At 32.5% G+C, this 15,226-nt stretch overlaps 1 protein-coding gene and 1 long non-coding RNA gene across 3 annotated transcripts; one reads left to right on the top strand and one right to left on the bottom strand.

Annotated features, from left to right (window-relative positions):
* Window positions 1-7,758: 7,758 nt before the first annotated feature.
* Window positions 7,759-10,185, bottom strand: LOC134264578 (uncharacterized). The gene is made up of 2 exons (XM_062746866.1): window positions 10,068-10,185; window positions 7,759-9,602 (listed from the first exon to the last, which is right to left on the bottom strand). Exon 2 carries the CDS (start codon window positions 9,574-9,576, stop codon window positions 7,759-7,761), a length of 1,818 nt encoding a protein of 605 aa, XP_062602850.1. The 5' UTR covers window positions 9,577-9,602; window positions 10,068-10,185.
* A 2,504-nt stretch (window positions 10,186-12,689) lies between these two features.
* LOC134264579 (uncharacterized) lies at window positions 12,690-14,950 on the top strand. 2 transcript variants are annotated; one of them, XR_009991560.1, is made up of 4 exons: window positions 12,690-12,736; window positions 13,353-13,473; window positions 14,101-14,171; window positions 14,625-14,950. It is a non-coding gene; the product is annotated as an uncharacterized LOC134264579 (long non-coding RNA). The 2 variants fall into 2 exon arrangements; XR_009991559.1 differs by lacking the exon at window positions 12,690-12,736 and having other exon boundaries at window positions 13,174-13,473; window positions 14,625-14,949.
* The last annotated feature ends 276 nt before the right edge of the window (window positions 14,951-15,226 follow it).

Consider the following 15,226-nt stretch of genomic DNA (forward strand, 5'->3'; position numbering starts at 1 on the left):
GTGGGATCAAGTTCCATGGAGGAATGAGCATCCCCTGCTGATTGGTCCCACTCGCCATGTGTTCCTTGTCATGATCGGGAAATAACGGGAAAATCCGTCGTCAATTCAGTGTATAAATAATGGACTAAACAATTAGTATGAAAAATGTCAGTCACCATTTGACATTTGCTGACAAGGTCATTGTATCAACCGTAAAACTTACGAAATGATGACTTTAAACGAGATTGCTGATATGCTGATGTTTGATGAATTTAAGACACCTAGCAAAATTGATAGGCATCATTTTGGGGGTGGTTTACAATGTTTTAAAGAAACATTTAACAGTAAAAAAGCTTAGGACTCCATGGTCACCCTATTTTTTAAAAATGAGTGAAAACAACAACGTGTAAGAATATCTAAATAATTATTTTAAAAAATCAAAAATTGAAGTTATCCACATTTGTCTGAACTTCAATCAGATAGTGAAATTGATTTCATTGCTTTAAACCCTCAAAACAAATTTACAATAAGATACTTGACAAAAACAGCCAAGGTCTGAAAAAAGCAAAGAATTTCAAAAGCATAAAAATAGTTTTATATGTCATTTTCTTAAATATTAGTACTCTTGTTCAATTCCTATTCGGGGAGGCAGTTCAATATCTGGAGAAGTCTAGAAATCAAATTTTTGCCAAAAAAATCGAAAGGTTTATGAGAGGATGGAACCAGAATCAGGAATCCACTACTTTAAATTTTGTCATGACAGCGTCCTAACCCAGAGGCCATGAAGAATAAAGTAGTTTTGGGGATATTAAACAGAAATTTAATGTTTTGTCAAACCAATATTCGCCAGATCTTTCATCCTTTCACTTTTTTCATTTTGCAAACTTGAAAAATCACCATTCAGAAAGAAAAAAGCAAGTCAAGGAAATCATAGGATCTGCCATATTCCAGTATATGAAGGGCAATATTCAAAAATGCGTTTTAAAAACAATCAGAAATTGGATATAAATGTTACGGACATGAGTTTCAATTAAAAGAAAATATTTAAGTAAAACCACTGAGGCTAAATCCTTGAAATGCGTTTTTTGTTACTTTCTGAGCACAGAGGACATTATTTATTGAACAGCCCTCGTATGTACAAAACAATTGAATCAGTCTCTGTTTTTAGCAGACCTATTATGAAGCAGATCACTCTTTCAAAATCTTATACATGAAAAGAAAACCCTTTATGTTGCCTTCAACTCAACATGTACAAAAATAGAGATATATACAATTTACAATATTTCCTTTCATTCATATGTCAACTCGATATATTCCAGTGAACGTGAAATAAAAGACACCAAAGAAACTGCAACATCCTTTTCATATTTGGATACTGTAAAATCGCAAATTTTCGTGTGGACAAATTTTCGAGGTTTGAGGAAAAACGTTTGGTTTGTGGGGACTTGATTTTTTGGTTGGAGAATGCTTAGTAGTAATGTAAATTAAATTTTACATTTCGTCATGGTCATAAATTCTCTCTATGTCTCGAAAACAACAAAAATTAAACCCCACGCAAATTAGTGATTTTACGGTATTATAGTATGGCTAGGAAAAAATTGATGATAACGACAAAACTTTATGATAAACGTAATACGACTAACTTTACTATCGTCAACCTCCCTTATTCATGTAGCAATATCCTAAATCATGATCACGAGCATCTCAGTATGAGTGAAAAATTCTCGAGAGGGACGTTAAACAATATACAACCAACCAGCCAACCTAAATCACAATCACTTGCGTATGCATGAAAGGTTACAAATGTCTCCCAGTTGATTCGATGTGGAAGACCCACGAAAGAACAATTTCTATAGCGAGGCAAGTTAATGACAAGAAAAAATGATTAATCAAGAAATCAACAGACTTGGTTAAGTTCTTCTTGTCGATTTAATGACGTCAGCAGGTACAATCTGTAATTCAGTCGAAGTGACTGACGTTTTTCATACAAGTTGCTAGACCCTTACTTACACACTGGATCGTCAACAGCCGTTTGACCAATCATGACAAGGAGCATACACATGATACAGTGGGCGTAACCAGTAAACAAGGAATGCTTAATCTTTCATAGCACCTGATACCACTTCTGAATTTTTAGAGGTCCGTGTTTGCTCTGCTCCTTCTTTGTTAAGTTTGTATTGTATAAGGTATGTTATTTGTGACAATCTGAGGAAAATTTAAAAGTAATTTTCCTTCTGAAACTTAATTGAAATACATGTATATATGTCTGATACACGACCACTGCACGCATCAAATATTTAGAATAGTAACTTTGCGGATTTGCTTTGTATTCCTTATGTTTAATTTTTTTTTTAGAAAATTAAAAAAAATGTATGACAATCTGCAAAGATGTATTCTAAGTTTAACTAAGTTCTCATATATTTAATAATTTAGTCGGGGGGGGGGGGGCTTACTTAAATTCTAAGTAATATCAGTGAACTAAGTTTATAATGCTTCTTGATCCCGGGGCCAGGAGTTAAAATGTTTGCATCGTTGTAAGACATGTTTCTATTTCATCACGATAAAGTTAAAAAAATGTTTAAAAATTTAAATCAAATATTAACATCAACACGGACTATTTTCTAATACAGACATTAAAGTTGACAATATACGTGTCATTTGTTGACAATAAAAATGGAACTCGTAAATTTACTTCCATTCTTATTTGTCACCTACTTAATTATTACATTTAAAAACATAATTGACTATACATAAAAGTACTCTGACGCTGGTGTTTTTAATCATAATTCAATCATTATAGACTGATTTGGTATATCATTTTTAATTTTAAACAATATTTTATTCACAGATGTTATTGATGTCAATCAGCTACCTTTCACTCCCTAATTCTAGACACATTCTGTAGCCAATTTGTATATTTTATCCACCTCCAAACCATTTATAGATATAGTTGTCTCTACAGGCAATAAACTCTCTTGAAGTGAATTTTCAGCAAACTATCAAATAATTTTAATCAAGCGAGTTTATCACTTGTAGAAACGACTATAAAGGGTTGGAAGATGGATAAAATATACAGATTAGTTAAATAATGTGCCTAGAATTAGGGAGTGAAGGGTAGTTAATTAATCGATGCTGGAAAGTGGAGAAATTCTCCCCAAAAGTGCACAAAAAATTTTGCGCCGTAAATTGCACTTTTTGCATTACGGGATCTGTAGCGTTATGGTCAAAGACAACTATATATAAAACCATAACGCTACAGATCTGCAGCTAAAAAATGAAGAGTTTCGCTATTGTAGTTTTCACACAATAAAACCCCAGTCGGTCCCTTAATTGACAACAAAAATTTCCGTTTAACTGATCACAACAAGGAGCACACAGCAGATGTGACTGGTCGACAAGTTACCGGTACCTCGGTGCTCCCAATTCGACGTTTTAAAGATCCGTGTTTGTCCTGCTCCACTTTTTTTATATATCGTTCAAATGGACTTTCTTTAGACTGGTTTTTGTTCTTATCTTTATAATTCTTTAAAAGATTTATAGCCAAGAATTCGCATTAATACCATTTTACTGCATATGTAGATATCATAATGACGATACATATAATCGGTCTGCACACATATGGGCGACGATAGTAAGGTAAACTTTGTCATCCCATGTTGAGAGTATATATCTCCACACAAATTTGCCGCCGATGTCAATGTATGAAATATATGGAGATAACGAACAGTATTAAAGCTCAAAAGTCCATTAAACAATACAAACGTGGAACAGAGCAAACACGGAGCTTCAAAATATTAGATGTGGGATCAGGTGCCATTGAGGTGCGAGCATACCTTTTAAACCGATCATACCCGTTTTATGATCCTCGTCATGATCGGGAAACGCAGAAAAATCAGTCGACAATTCAGTGTGTAAATTATGGTAAAAAAGCATAAAAACGTCAGTCAGCTTTTGACTTCATAAGTTATAATAGATGATAAATTAGATTTGCTGACACGATCATTGTATCGACCATGGAACGTAAGAAATGATGAATTTAAACAAGACTGCTGATATTCTTGTTTCATCAACATGTAAATAACCTTCCTCTATGGAACGCCATCACTGCCTTATAGCATACAACTATGCATTTATTACGTCAATTTATCATTACGTGATGTGAACATATCTTTACGTTATGTCCATTTTTTATGGGATGATGAAAATATATCTTAACGTCATGTCAATGCTGCATTACATGAAGTAAATACATCCTTTCATTATGTCAGCACTTCATAACTTGAAGTAAAAAATTCATTATGTGAAGTGATAATGTGTTTACATTGTGTTAAAACTTTATTACGTGAAATGAATGTTTCTTTAAATCATTTCATTTCTTTAATATGTGAGGTCAAAATTGCATTACGTCAGGTAAATTGTGTTTTATAATTAAACTTATCATTACATGAAGTCAAAAGCCCATTCCTTTTTGAGAGTGTATATTTCTATTATATCAAAGCATTATTACGTGATATGGATTTATCTTTATTTTACGGAGAGGGCATCATGATGTGAGGTGAACACATCTTACCTTTATGTCAGTGCTTTATTACGTGGTGTAAAAAGTGTATAACATAATGTGAACATATCTTTATATTATATCAACACTTTAGTACATTATGTCAAAACTCCATTCCGTGATATGGATATATAGTTACATTATGACAACTCTTTCTTATGTGATTTAAAAATATCTTTATATTGTGTTAACTCTTTATCATGTTGATTCCAAAAGTTCATTACCTGATGTTAAAATACATTTACATTATCTCAAAGCTGTATATCTAGTATATAATGAATGTTGACGACCGTGTTTTAATGAATGGTAAGAAGGGGGGGGGGGGGGGGGGGGGGGGTCGTGATTGATTAGGACAAATTACAGGCACATAATATCAACCCCCCTCTTTTCCCAGACATAACTTTACTATAGAAAATGTAATGTTCATTGAAACTGTACAGCCCCCCACCCCCACTTCTTGTTGAAATATAGTCCACTAAGGGTAATATAATATATCTGGAAAAAAATAGGATTGATTGAAGTTGGACAATTCTCCCCGAAATAGGATTTTCGGGCTTGGAAAATTTTTTTCTTGGCTTGTCAAGTTTTTTCGGATAAATGATTTTTTTTTTCTGGCTGACCTCCTCTTTCAAAAAAATGACGCTACGTCACTGGAGTTCGTAATTTTTTGAATCATTCCAGGGCCAGAATTCTATTACAAAAATCTACCAGTCGCTCATCTAAATCAATTGAATATGCCTTAGTAAGCATGCATGGGCACATATCAGTGGCAGATATGGGAATCTTGAACAAGGAAGGGAGACGGTATATGGTTGGAGACCAAGGGCGGAAAGCGGAGAAGCTCTCAGGCTTTATAGTTTTATAGAAAAAAGTTTTCAACTTAATTCAGCCAAACTTAATGTAATGCAATGTCCTACAAAGTTTAAGACTTTTATAAAAAAAAAAAAAAAAAAAAAAAAAAAACAATTCAAAATAAAAAGAAAAAAAAAACAATTCAAAATAAAAAGAAACAAAATTATTGCTGCACGACTCATAGTATTTGATTTATTTAATTATCAGATTAAAATAAAAACCATTGAATTTCGACGTGACTTTAATTCACAGTCGCAGTGTTACGGCTTTGCGTGTTTCAAGATTGTCAATCATTTGTCGCTTAAAGTTTTCATTTAAAGATGTCATTCCGAAATTGCTGAGAATCTCTTCTACGACAGTTTTCTCTCCCGCCATTTTAGTGCTTGCGGAACGCGGAAAATACGTTATGCTCATATAAAGGCCGAGGATACCCGTGTTCGCATAAAGTAATAGTGAATCGACATAATGTAGAAGAGTGCGCACAGTATAGCATGAGCTTTTCACATCAGTTAATAAAAACTAAGATTGTCATGAAAAGTAAACATAACGAAATGCAAGTTGACGAAATAAAATTGTAGTATGTGTAAATGTCATAAAGAGTTGATAGAATGTAAAGGAAAGTTAACACGATGCAATAGTAGTGTGGGTTAATGTCATAAAGAGTTGACATAATGTAAAGGAAAGTTAACACGATGCAATAGTAGTGTGGGTTAATGTCATAAAGAGTTGACATAATGTAATGGAAGGTTGACACAATGCAAAAGTAGGGTGGGTTAATGTCATAAAGAGTTGACATAATGTAATGGAAGGTTGACACAATGCAATAGTAGTGTTCTGCTATAAGGCAGTGACGGCGTTCCATATTCCTCGTCTTAGATATTGCTGATACGTGGAACTTGCTCTTGCATATCGAATGAACCGAAGGATATATACACCGTATGCATGTGATGAAGGTATATTGCTGCATAAATAAGGGGTAGGTGACGATTGAAAAGTTATTCATCATGTTTATTACATGTATAAATCTTACCGGTAGTTGTTAGATTACAATTAACTATTTTCAAGTAAATTATCCAGATAAGAAACAGATGTCAGACTCTGTGGTACTGTAAAATCACATATTTTCGTGGGGGCAAATCTTCGTGGTTTGAGGAAAATCTCTTGGTTCATGGGGATTTGATTTCGTTGATCAAGAATTAATGAGTACTTATGTATGTAACATTTTACATTTCGTGGTGGACAAGAATTCGTGGGTCTCGTCATACCTCGAAAACAACGAAAATTAAACTCCCACGAAAATTTTTGATTTCACAGTATCTTTTGTTTCAAGTTCACCGAGATATATCGTATCAACATCATCTTGAATGGAAATAACCATTGTTAATTGACAACTTGTCGTCGATATATCTAAATGTCGAGTTGAAGGTCACATCAGGTGTTTTCTTCTTTTCACTTATAAGATTTTGAACAAATTCTGCTTTATATGAATACAAAAATAGGTCTGCTAATTACGGTGCGCAATTGATACCCATGGGAATTCCAATATATTGTTAGAAGACACGGTCTCCAAAACCATATAGATATTGCAAATCAGAAACTCAAGCACATATAATTTAATTCTGTTTGTAACGCTGTATTTGATTTGATAAAAAATTACTTTATATCGTATAAAATGGGTTGCCTACGTCACAATGACTTGCGTCAAAAACGTATCAATCCGCCTGACGTTACATTCAAATTTTGTACAAACTGAAGTCATTTTGTTAGAACAATAATCTTTTTTTCTTACATCAAATGAATGAAAATAAAATTATAAGCAATGAATTTAATAGCTATACCCATTTTATACGGTATAAACTGGGTTGGAACAGCTCACGCTTTTTTATAACACGCTTCGCGGTTTATAAAGCGTAAACTGCCCCAACCCAGTTTATACCGTATAAAATGGGTAGCTATTAAATTCATTCCTTAAATACGTGCCGAAAGCCCATATTGATATTTGCAGTTGAAAGATACTTAATATCGTCGTCGTGGGTTCGAATCATTCTTCGTGACGTGGGGACTGGTCCCTTGGATGAGAACTTATAAATCGAGGTCCTGAATAGCGGTAGGTGCTGGCATGAAAAACATCCATCATTGCTTACTGGCCACGAGTGCCGAATATAGGTCTAAAATGTATATGAAAACTGTTTACGTCTCAGTTTGAGTTTGAGTGAAAGAGGTCTCGAAATGGACTTTAAACAAGTAAAGAAACATAATGTCGTCGACAATATGTACAGAACGTCAAGACTACATGATTATACATATATTATGCATTCACAATTGAAATAAATCAATCAGAGTTATGTTTGATCAGTTTATTACTTTTACTAACTGTTGTTTGCTTCAACTTGTTTCAGTACATTACTAGTGACTGAATATAAAGTTGTTTTTAAATAGTCTACCCTTTTGAGTGTATTTTTGACACGTCTTAATAATTCTTTTCTATATCTATGCATTGAATCATCTTTCACAATTCTATCACAGTTCATGCCATAGTTCCAATCACACGTTCGATAATGATATATTAAAGCAACGGTTTCTGGAACGGAAACAGTCTTAAAATTTTCTTTAATAGGCCTACTTAAATGATGAATTCCTAGTTCAAACACTCGTAATGGATAAGCAATCATTTTTGTTCTAACTTTACTAACTGTTGAAGTTCGCATTGTAACGTTTGACGTCAGAAGTTGAATAAATTCATCATTTTTGACTGGCTCTTGGTTAACAAAGTTTGAATCAAAGAAAACACTTTGAAATCTAAAAACAGCGACGTCTTCCTGCTTTGAAAGGGAGTCCCTGGCCAAGGTATGTAAATTTGGTAACATAGAACTCCAGGTTTCCGTTTTTTGAGGAACGATAAATTCGTCAATGTCATTAAAAGACACTAGCTCCGACACACGTATGTTTCTATACATGCAATCCCAAATAGCAGCGGATTGTCCATGATACCAAATTTCATGTGATTCCATTGTCAAATTCCATGGGAAATGTGTAACAATCCCCAGTTCTGAATAATACTGAAGCAATTGGTTGATATCACGTCTGTCTCTGTTGTAGTAAAAATAAATATGTTCTGTACCTAGCATTCTGGACAGTTCGATAAATTCAGTTAATCGTAATATATTGATATCACCAAACAGAGGAGGGACGCAGGTGGAAAACTTGAATTTAAACTGTTGTTCAGTGACATCAGGTATGACACTTATGGGTACAATCTGCTTCATATTTTCATCGTTAGTCAAATTTACATTTTGAACCCTCCCAAATTTTGGGGGTACTTCACATGAGCACAGATAAACTGAGTTATCTTTAACGTGGCTTTCACACGTTGGGTAGAACTGCACCTCCGATTTGAAAACCTCTTTCGTGTCATTGCTTTGCAAAAGGCACCACAATCTGATGAAATTACGCGCTCTACCGATCAGTATAAAACGAATAAAATTTGCTTCCTCGCGTGTATCAAAAAAGGAAGAATATAAGTATATCCCATTATAAGGAAATATTTCTTTAAAGTTATAATTCTCAGTTGACATTGTTATGTTAGGATTTCGAATAAACTCTGATTGCTCAGCAAAATGCTTCTTCGTTGTTAACATCTTCTTGGCAATATTTGAAGTTTTATGCTCCATAAAACTTGTTTTTGTTAATATAGGTCCTTGGTAAGACCCTGGCTTGGTGGTGCTAGCCGTTTTGTTTTGATAAAAATTCATTTTATTTTGTAGAATTTTCTCTGCAGTTCTTATGGCACTCTCTCTAAGTTTCCTATCAAATTCTTCTTCCTCAAATTTTTCGAACTTAGAAATCGTTGTTTTCTTTGACATTTCCTCGTTTTTGAAGGACTGTTTCCTGGATGAAGTAAATTTTCCGGAATTTTCTGACACTTCAGTCTGATCATTAAATTGATCTTTTCGTAAACTGATTTGGTGTAGTTTTCCATTTAAGAAAACACGATCACTGTGTCCTTTCAACTTCCGATCAACTTTCGTGTCTGATTTGTCTTCATCATATTCAAACACTGAACTGTAGTCGTCGGACTGCCTAACTTCCTGCCCTCTTTCGAACACACTCTTGTAGAAATAAACAGTAACCAGAATGTAGGCGCACATGATCAGGACCACCATGTGAAGAAGTCGCCGACCTCTCATGGCAAAGTTTTGTCTACATTCTATAACTGTGAAAAAAATGGACAATTAACAAGTTTTTGGACAGTATTTATCAAGACGAAAATAGCCAATGTATGAATATTTAGCTGAAGAATCATAAAGATTTAAATGTGCTCACTGAATAAATTTTCTAGTTAATTCTTCGTAGATTTCTTTTATGAAAAATGCGTTGTTATGTTCAATCTCTGTTTTTAAAAAAGAAATTAAGGAGCAACAGAAATTGTTGCATTTTATTTCAAGTTCAAATACTTCTGCATTGACATTGTTACTTTTGCTTCAAGAATGTAAAACATAAGAGGTATTGGTAAGTAAATGATGTGAGAGAGAGAGAGAGAGAGAGAGAGAGAGAGAGAGAGAGAGAGAGAGAGAGAGAGAGAGAGAGAGAGAGAGAGAGAGAGAGATCACCTTAATAATATAAAACTTTTTTAAAGCAAATAAAAATAAATTTGAAAACATTAGAATATCTGTCTTACCTGGGAGAGCATTGATTCAATTCAAATTTCAGATAACGACCTGACATACAACACTTTGATATGTCTATTTTATGCCTTCAATATCTTATCTGCCGTTTACAATGGGACACCGCTACACTTGATTCAACTGTAAAGTGTACGGTCATATACTTAAAACACTGAGATTGTAAACTAAATAGCGATAATAAATGCATAGATAATGATGGGATGTGATTGAAATGTTATAACATGTTTCATTATGCAAAATTTAGAGAATTTTTTTTTTCAAAAAACATATACATTTATATTTCTTTACTTTTGTGTAAACATTCAAATGTATAAAAAAAAACTATCTTAATTAATCTGAATTATATGGTCATAGTTAGAACAAAATATGGACTGAATTTTTTTTTTTTTTTTTTTTTTTTCCAAAAAAATCTACAGTATCAGGTGAATTAGGGGTATTTTATAAAAGAAAGACATGCATTAACAGCAATCTGAAATCGAAACATAAGAGGGGCGTCCAATAAATAATGACATCAGCTCGATGATATACAACATAGAAAGTATATGCCATATGCCATTAAGCTTGACTTTATCTAATTATTGAATCTTTAATGAGTTGAAAAACAGTTTATGTGACCACTTTTCATCACATAGTTCCATTGTGAGAAGGGAAAACAATTGCTAGCTATAGTCGAGACACTGCATTTAAAATGAATAGTCAAGAATCAGTAAACTAAAGTAAAATTAAACGCTCCATTAAAGCTGCTGTAAAACTTGTTCAGAATCCCAAAGATATATTAACTGAAATATGTGAAATTTACAACAACCAATGTCCGTTTTATACACACATGAGCAGGTACATTTCAATGAACAAAAATGATATATATAATGGACATCAAAAATGGGTACCATCCTTGGCGACAATATCACACAACAACAGATGTATATTTGCGAAAATTTAACAAATTATCACTGAGTATGTTTGATTGACTTTAATACACATGGCAAATTTGATAGACATCATTTTTGGGGGTAGTTCACACTGATTTAAAGAAAGATTTAATTGTGAAAAAAGTTTAATACTCAAAGGTCACCCAATATTTTGACAAATGAGTGAAAACGACAGCGTGTAGGAATATCTAGCCAATTATTTTAAAAAATAAAATAAGTGCTTATCCATATTTGTCTGAAATGTAAACAGATAATAAAATTTGAATCCATTTTGCTTTAAATCCTCAAAACAAATTTACAATGAGATACACTTGACAAAATAGCAAAGGCCTAAAAAGAGCAAAGAATAGCAAGAGCACAAAAACAGTTTCATATGCAATTTTCTTAAATATTAGTGGTCTTGTTGTTTAAATTCTTATTGGGAGAGTAATTTCAATTTCTCGAAGAGTCTAAAATGCAAAATTTTTGCAAAAAAGTGAAAGGTTTATGAGAGGAAGGAGCCAGAATGAGGAACCCACTACATTAAATTTCTTCATGACAGCGTCCAAACCCACAGGCCACGAAGAGTAAAGGGGTTCAGGGGGAAAAAAAGTTAATGTTTTGTCAAACCAACAACATTGGCCAGGACTTTCAACCAGAATAAGCACTTATTTTATTTCTGGCTCCGTCCTCTCATAAACCTTTCACTTGTTTCATTTCCCAAACTTGAAAAAACACCTTTCAGAAAGAAAAAACAAGTACAGGAAATCATAGGACCTGCCATATTCCAGTACACAGGAAAAATGTCCACATGTGTTAAACATATGTTTGGTTTCACATGTGTTCAACACATGTTTTATACATGTAATACATGTGTGTAAATAAACACATGTAAAATATGTGTTTCATTTATATGTAAAACATATATAATATACACATGTTATACACCTGTGAGATAATATATATGTTAAACACATGTTTTTCACCACACATGTATAACACGTATTATATATATGTAATATATGTGTGCCAAAATACAGATGAATTATACATGTTTAATTTATATAAAATATACGTGTATTCATATACACATGTTATAAACATGTTTAAGATTCATCTCATATGTGTGTACAAAAGAATTTGTAAATGTTAGTAATAGATAGTTTTCGATTGACCAAGAGTTACTTCCCGTTGGCCGCCATACTGGAGGTCCAAATGCTCATATTCCTTCATTGTTCAACCAATTAAAAAAATTTATATTTGCTATTTTGAATAAGAAATCATTATTTTTCTGAAGTATATAAATTTTTGGAAGCCTCCTTTATTTAAAAAAAATTATTTGGTAAAGATTTTCCACCAAATATTTCTGCTATATTTTCTTAAACTTCGTAAGACAAAGAGGGAAAATCACTGAGTCGACCTCCAATATGGCGGCCAACGGGAGGTAACTTTCGCTAAATTCAGGCCTATCGAAAACTATCTATTACTAACTCATGTAAAGTTTTACTTTGTTTATACCCCCAACCCCCCCTTTCCCTTCTAAAAAAAACTTTCACATTTTTTTTCTGTAATAATGCATTAATCAGACAAAATTGATAAAGAATAAATTCATTTTCTTTTCATTTTAAATCTTTTGGGCTTGGCTTACTTCTTGAGTAAAATTAAAATAATTCCGTATTAGTCTCCGGGCCAGTTTTGTCTTTTATCATTTTTTACGTCACTGCTGCAGCAGACGTGCTGGGTGTATTGGAAAGGTAAGTGATCTCCAAACAATTTTTAAAAGACTTTTAATTCATATTGTTTAAATATCATTTCATTATAGTTACAGGTGCGTATGAACTTTCTATATACATGTAATATCATATCAATTGTGACTTGTCATGCATTTCGTAAACCTAACGATAGTGATCTGTAAGTAATTTTGGTGAAAAATGTTTCTGACTGAATGTAAGCACGGGCACTGGAAGTTAATGTAAATATATAGTATGTGTATGTATAAAAAAGACCCTTCTTTTTTTATACATACACATACTATATACATGATATATTTATATAACTTCCAGTGCCCGTGAATGTAAGCAGTTACATGTTAGGCTAAACATGCTAAAGGCACTAGGCATACTATTTTTTATAATTTGTATACAGGTAAGTAATTTTGGATAATTTGTTTCTGAATGAACGTAAACATTACATGTTAGGCTATTTTTTAAAGGCATTATTGGTTTTCCTTTTGTTACGTACTGATATGAAAGTGAAAGTAGAAACCTTGAAACCATTGTGACTGTCAGTTGGTGTTTATGTATGTTGAGATGGCTGTAAGTCGATTCTTTCATCAACTTAATAACAAGTGTTTGTTTTTATGGCCTATAGATGCATGCAGTAACTTGAGTTCAGTGTCACATTGCTACGTCTAAAAAGCCCAAAGCTGATAAGACTGGCGATTGAACCTAAAGCTGATTTGACAGAAGATTGCATCTTCACAATATTAAAGGTAAAAATAAATACTTGCAATAAAAAATCAAAGTAAACATCTGTAATGACTCCTTCATGACAAAATATTTCTTGATACATTGTAATTTCTTTTTGTTCCTTTATAATTCTACATTATATTGTTTGCATGTCTTCATATTAATAATAAGTCCAACTCAATATACTACAATAATTTTATTCTATATTATAAAACAGTTTTAATCCAGTGCACTTTAAAATATGGAAAGTATGAATAGAATTTGCTTGCTTTAAAAGCTATGAAACTGGTACACTTCAGGGGGGAGGGGGGGGGTTGAATTTATGAATTTCAGTTAAAAATTAATAATAACGGTGACATCCAACTTTCAAGGTACAAGTACATGTGCATATGTGTTGATTGTTGAAAGTACATCAGCTAGCTAATCCATTGGATATTTACATCTATTATGTACCGGTATTCATTACCTGACATTTATTATTTTTTTCCAACACTAGAGAACAAGAGTTTCTGGTAAAATGTAAGATATTAATTAAGACTATTAAGAACCTACAAACATGTACTCTCTCTTTTTTGTAGTTGTAGTTTTGTAGTTTAATTAAGTTTTAGTTATGCTTAGAAGATATCTCTGCATGAATATTTGTTTTACAGGTTCAATATACAGTCAGCGTCTCATAAGAATAAATCCCAAGATCCAAGACTTGCTTAAAAGCTTAATTAAGGTATCTACACACTGTTAAATAAACTTTGTTATATTCTTCCCAACAACGTTTGAGATATCCTGGAATCACACTGTCTGTTTTTGTACCTGTCTACTTCTCTGTAGTATTTTTTGTCCAAAAATAAAATATTTGTGTCAGAATCTTCTTAATTTTTGGCAATATGAATTAGTAATACTGTTTGAACATTCCAAATTTAATTATCAAAATCAAAAAAAAAAATGCTTTTTATGACTTTATTATAAAGCATATCTTCCAACAGTGTAATTGTCTTGCAAATTACATCATAGGATTCCACAAAACACCTAGTATAGTATATATAACATTAGTTTTATCTCTTATCATATCTCTGTTGGTGAATTGGGCATACATTTGTTTGCTGAACTTTAATATTAATTGTAGAATTGATTTTGTAATTTAAGAATTGTTTTATTTTTACTTTTGAAATTTTTGTAGAGACCATTCTGTGCCACAAAGAAATTGTTCAGGAAAGGGAGAAATGGTGGATTTGCATTTTGGGTACAGTTCAAAGAGAGTTCAAAATGGTCAAGCTCATGGAAGATCAGAGGGAGGACAACTGAAGAAAACTGAAAGATACAGAGGGAAAAAGAACACGAAAATATATGAAATAATTATGAAATTTGGAGGATGTACACAATCTTGTCTGCATTTGACCTGTAAAGATTTAATTCCCATTCTTATTTGTATGCTGTAATATCAAATAACTTGATTTTTCATAAATTTACAATAGAGAATACATGACAAATGTGATATGTGATATTTCAATTTTGCTTTGGACACTTTCATGTCAAATAATATAAATTATAAAAAAGTACATGGACTAATCATGTTATTCATTTGTACATGTATGCATGTTTAACTATTTAATCATTTTGTGGAAATCTTATAATTGTACTCAACATAGAATATGTAAAATATATGTATCGACAAATGCTACTGACTTGTTTGTATACTTTCCTGTTTAGAAAGTACACTGAAAAATAAGTTATTTCTCTTGATGAAAATAATTTATCAAAAAAGTTGTGTAAGCATTTTAA

Source organism: Saccostrea cucullata, unplaced genomic scaffold (assembly GCF_032062105.1).
Source record: "Saccostrea cucullata isolate Sc308-1 unplaced genomic scaffold, CSIRO_AGI_Scuc_v1 ctg17292, whole genome shotgun sequence".
NCBI lineage: Eukaryota > Metazoa > Mollusca > Bivalvia > Ostreida > Ostreidae > Saccostrea > Saccostrea cuccullata.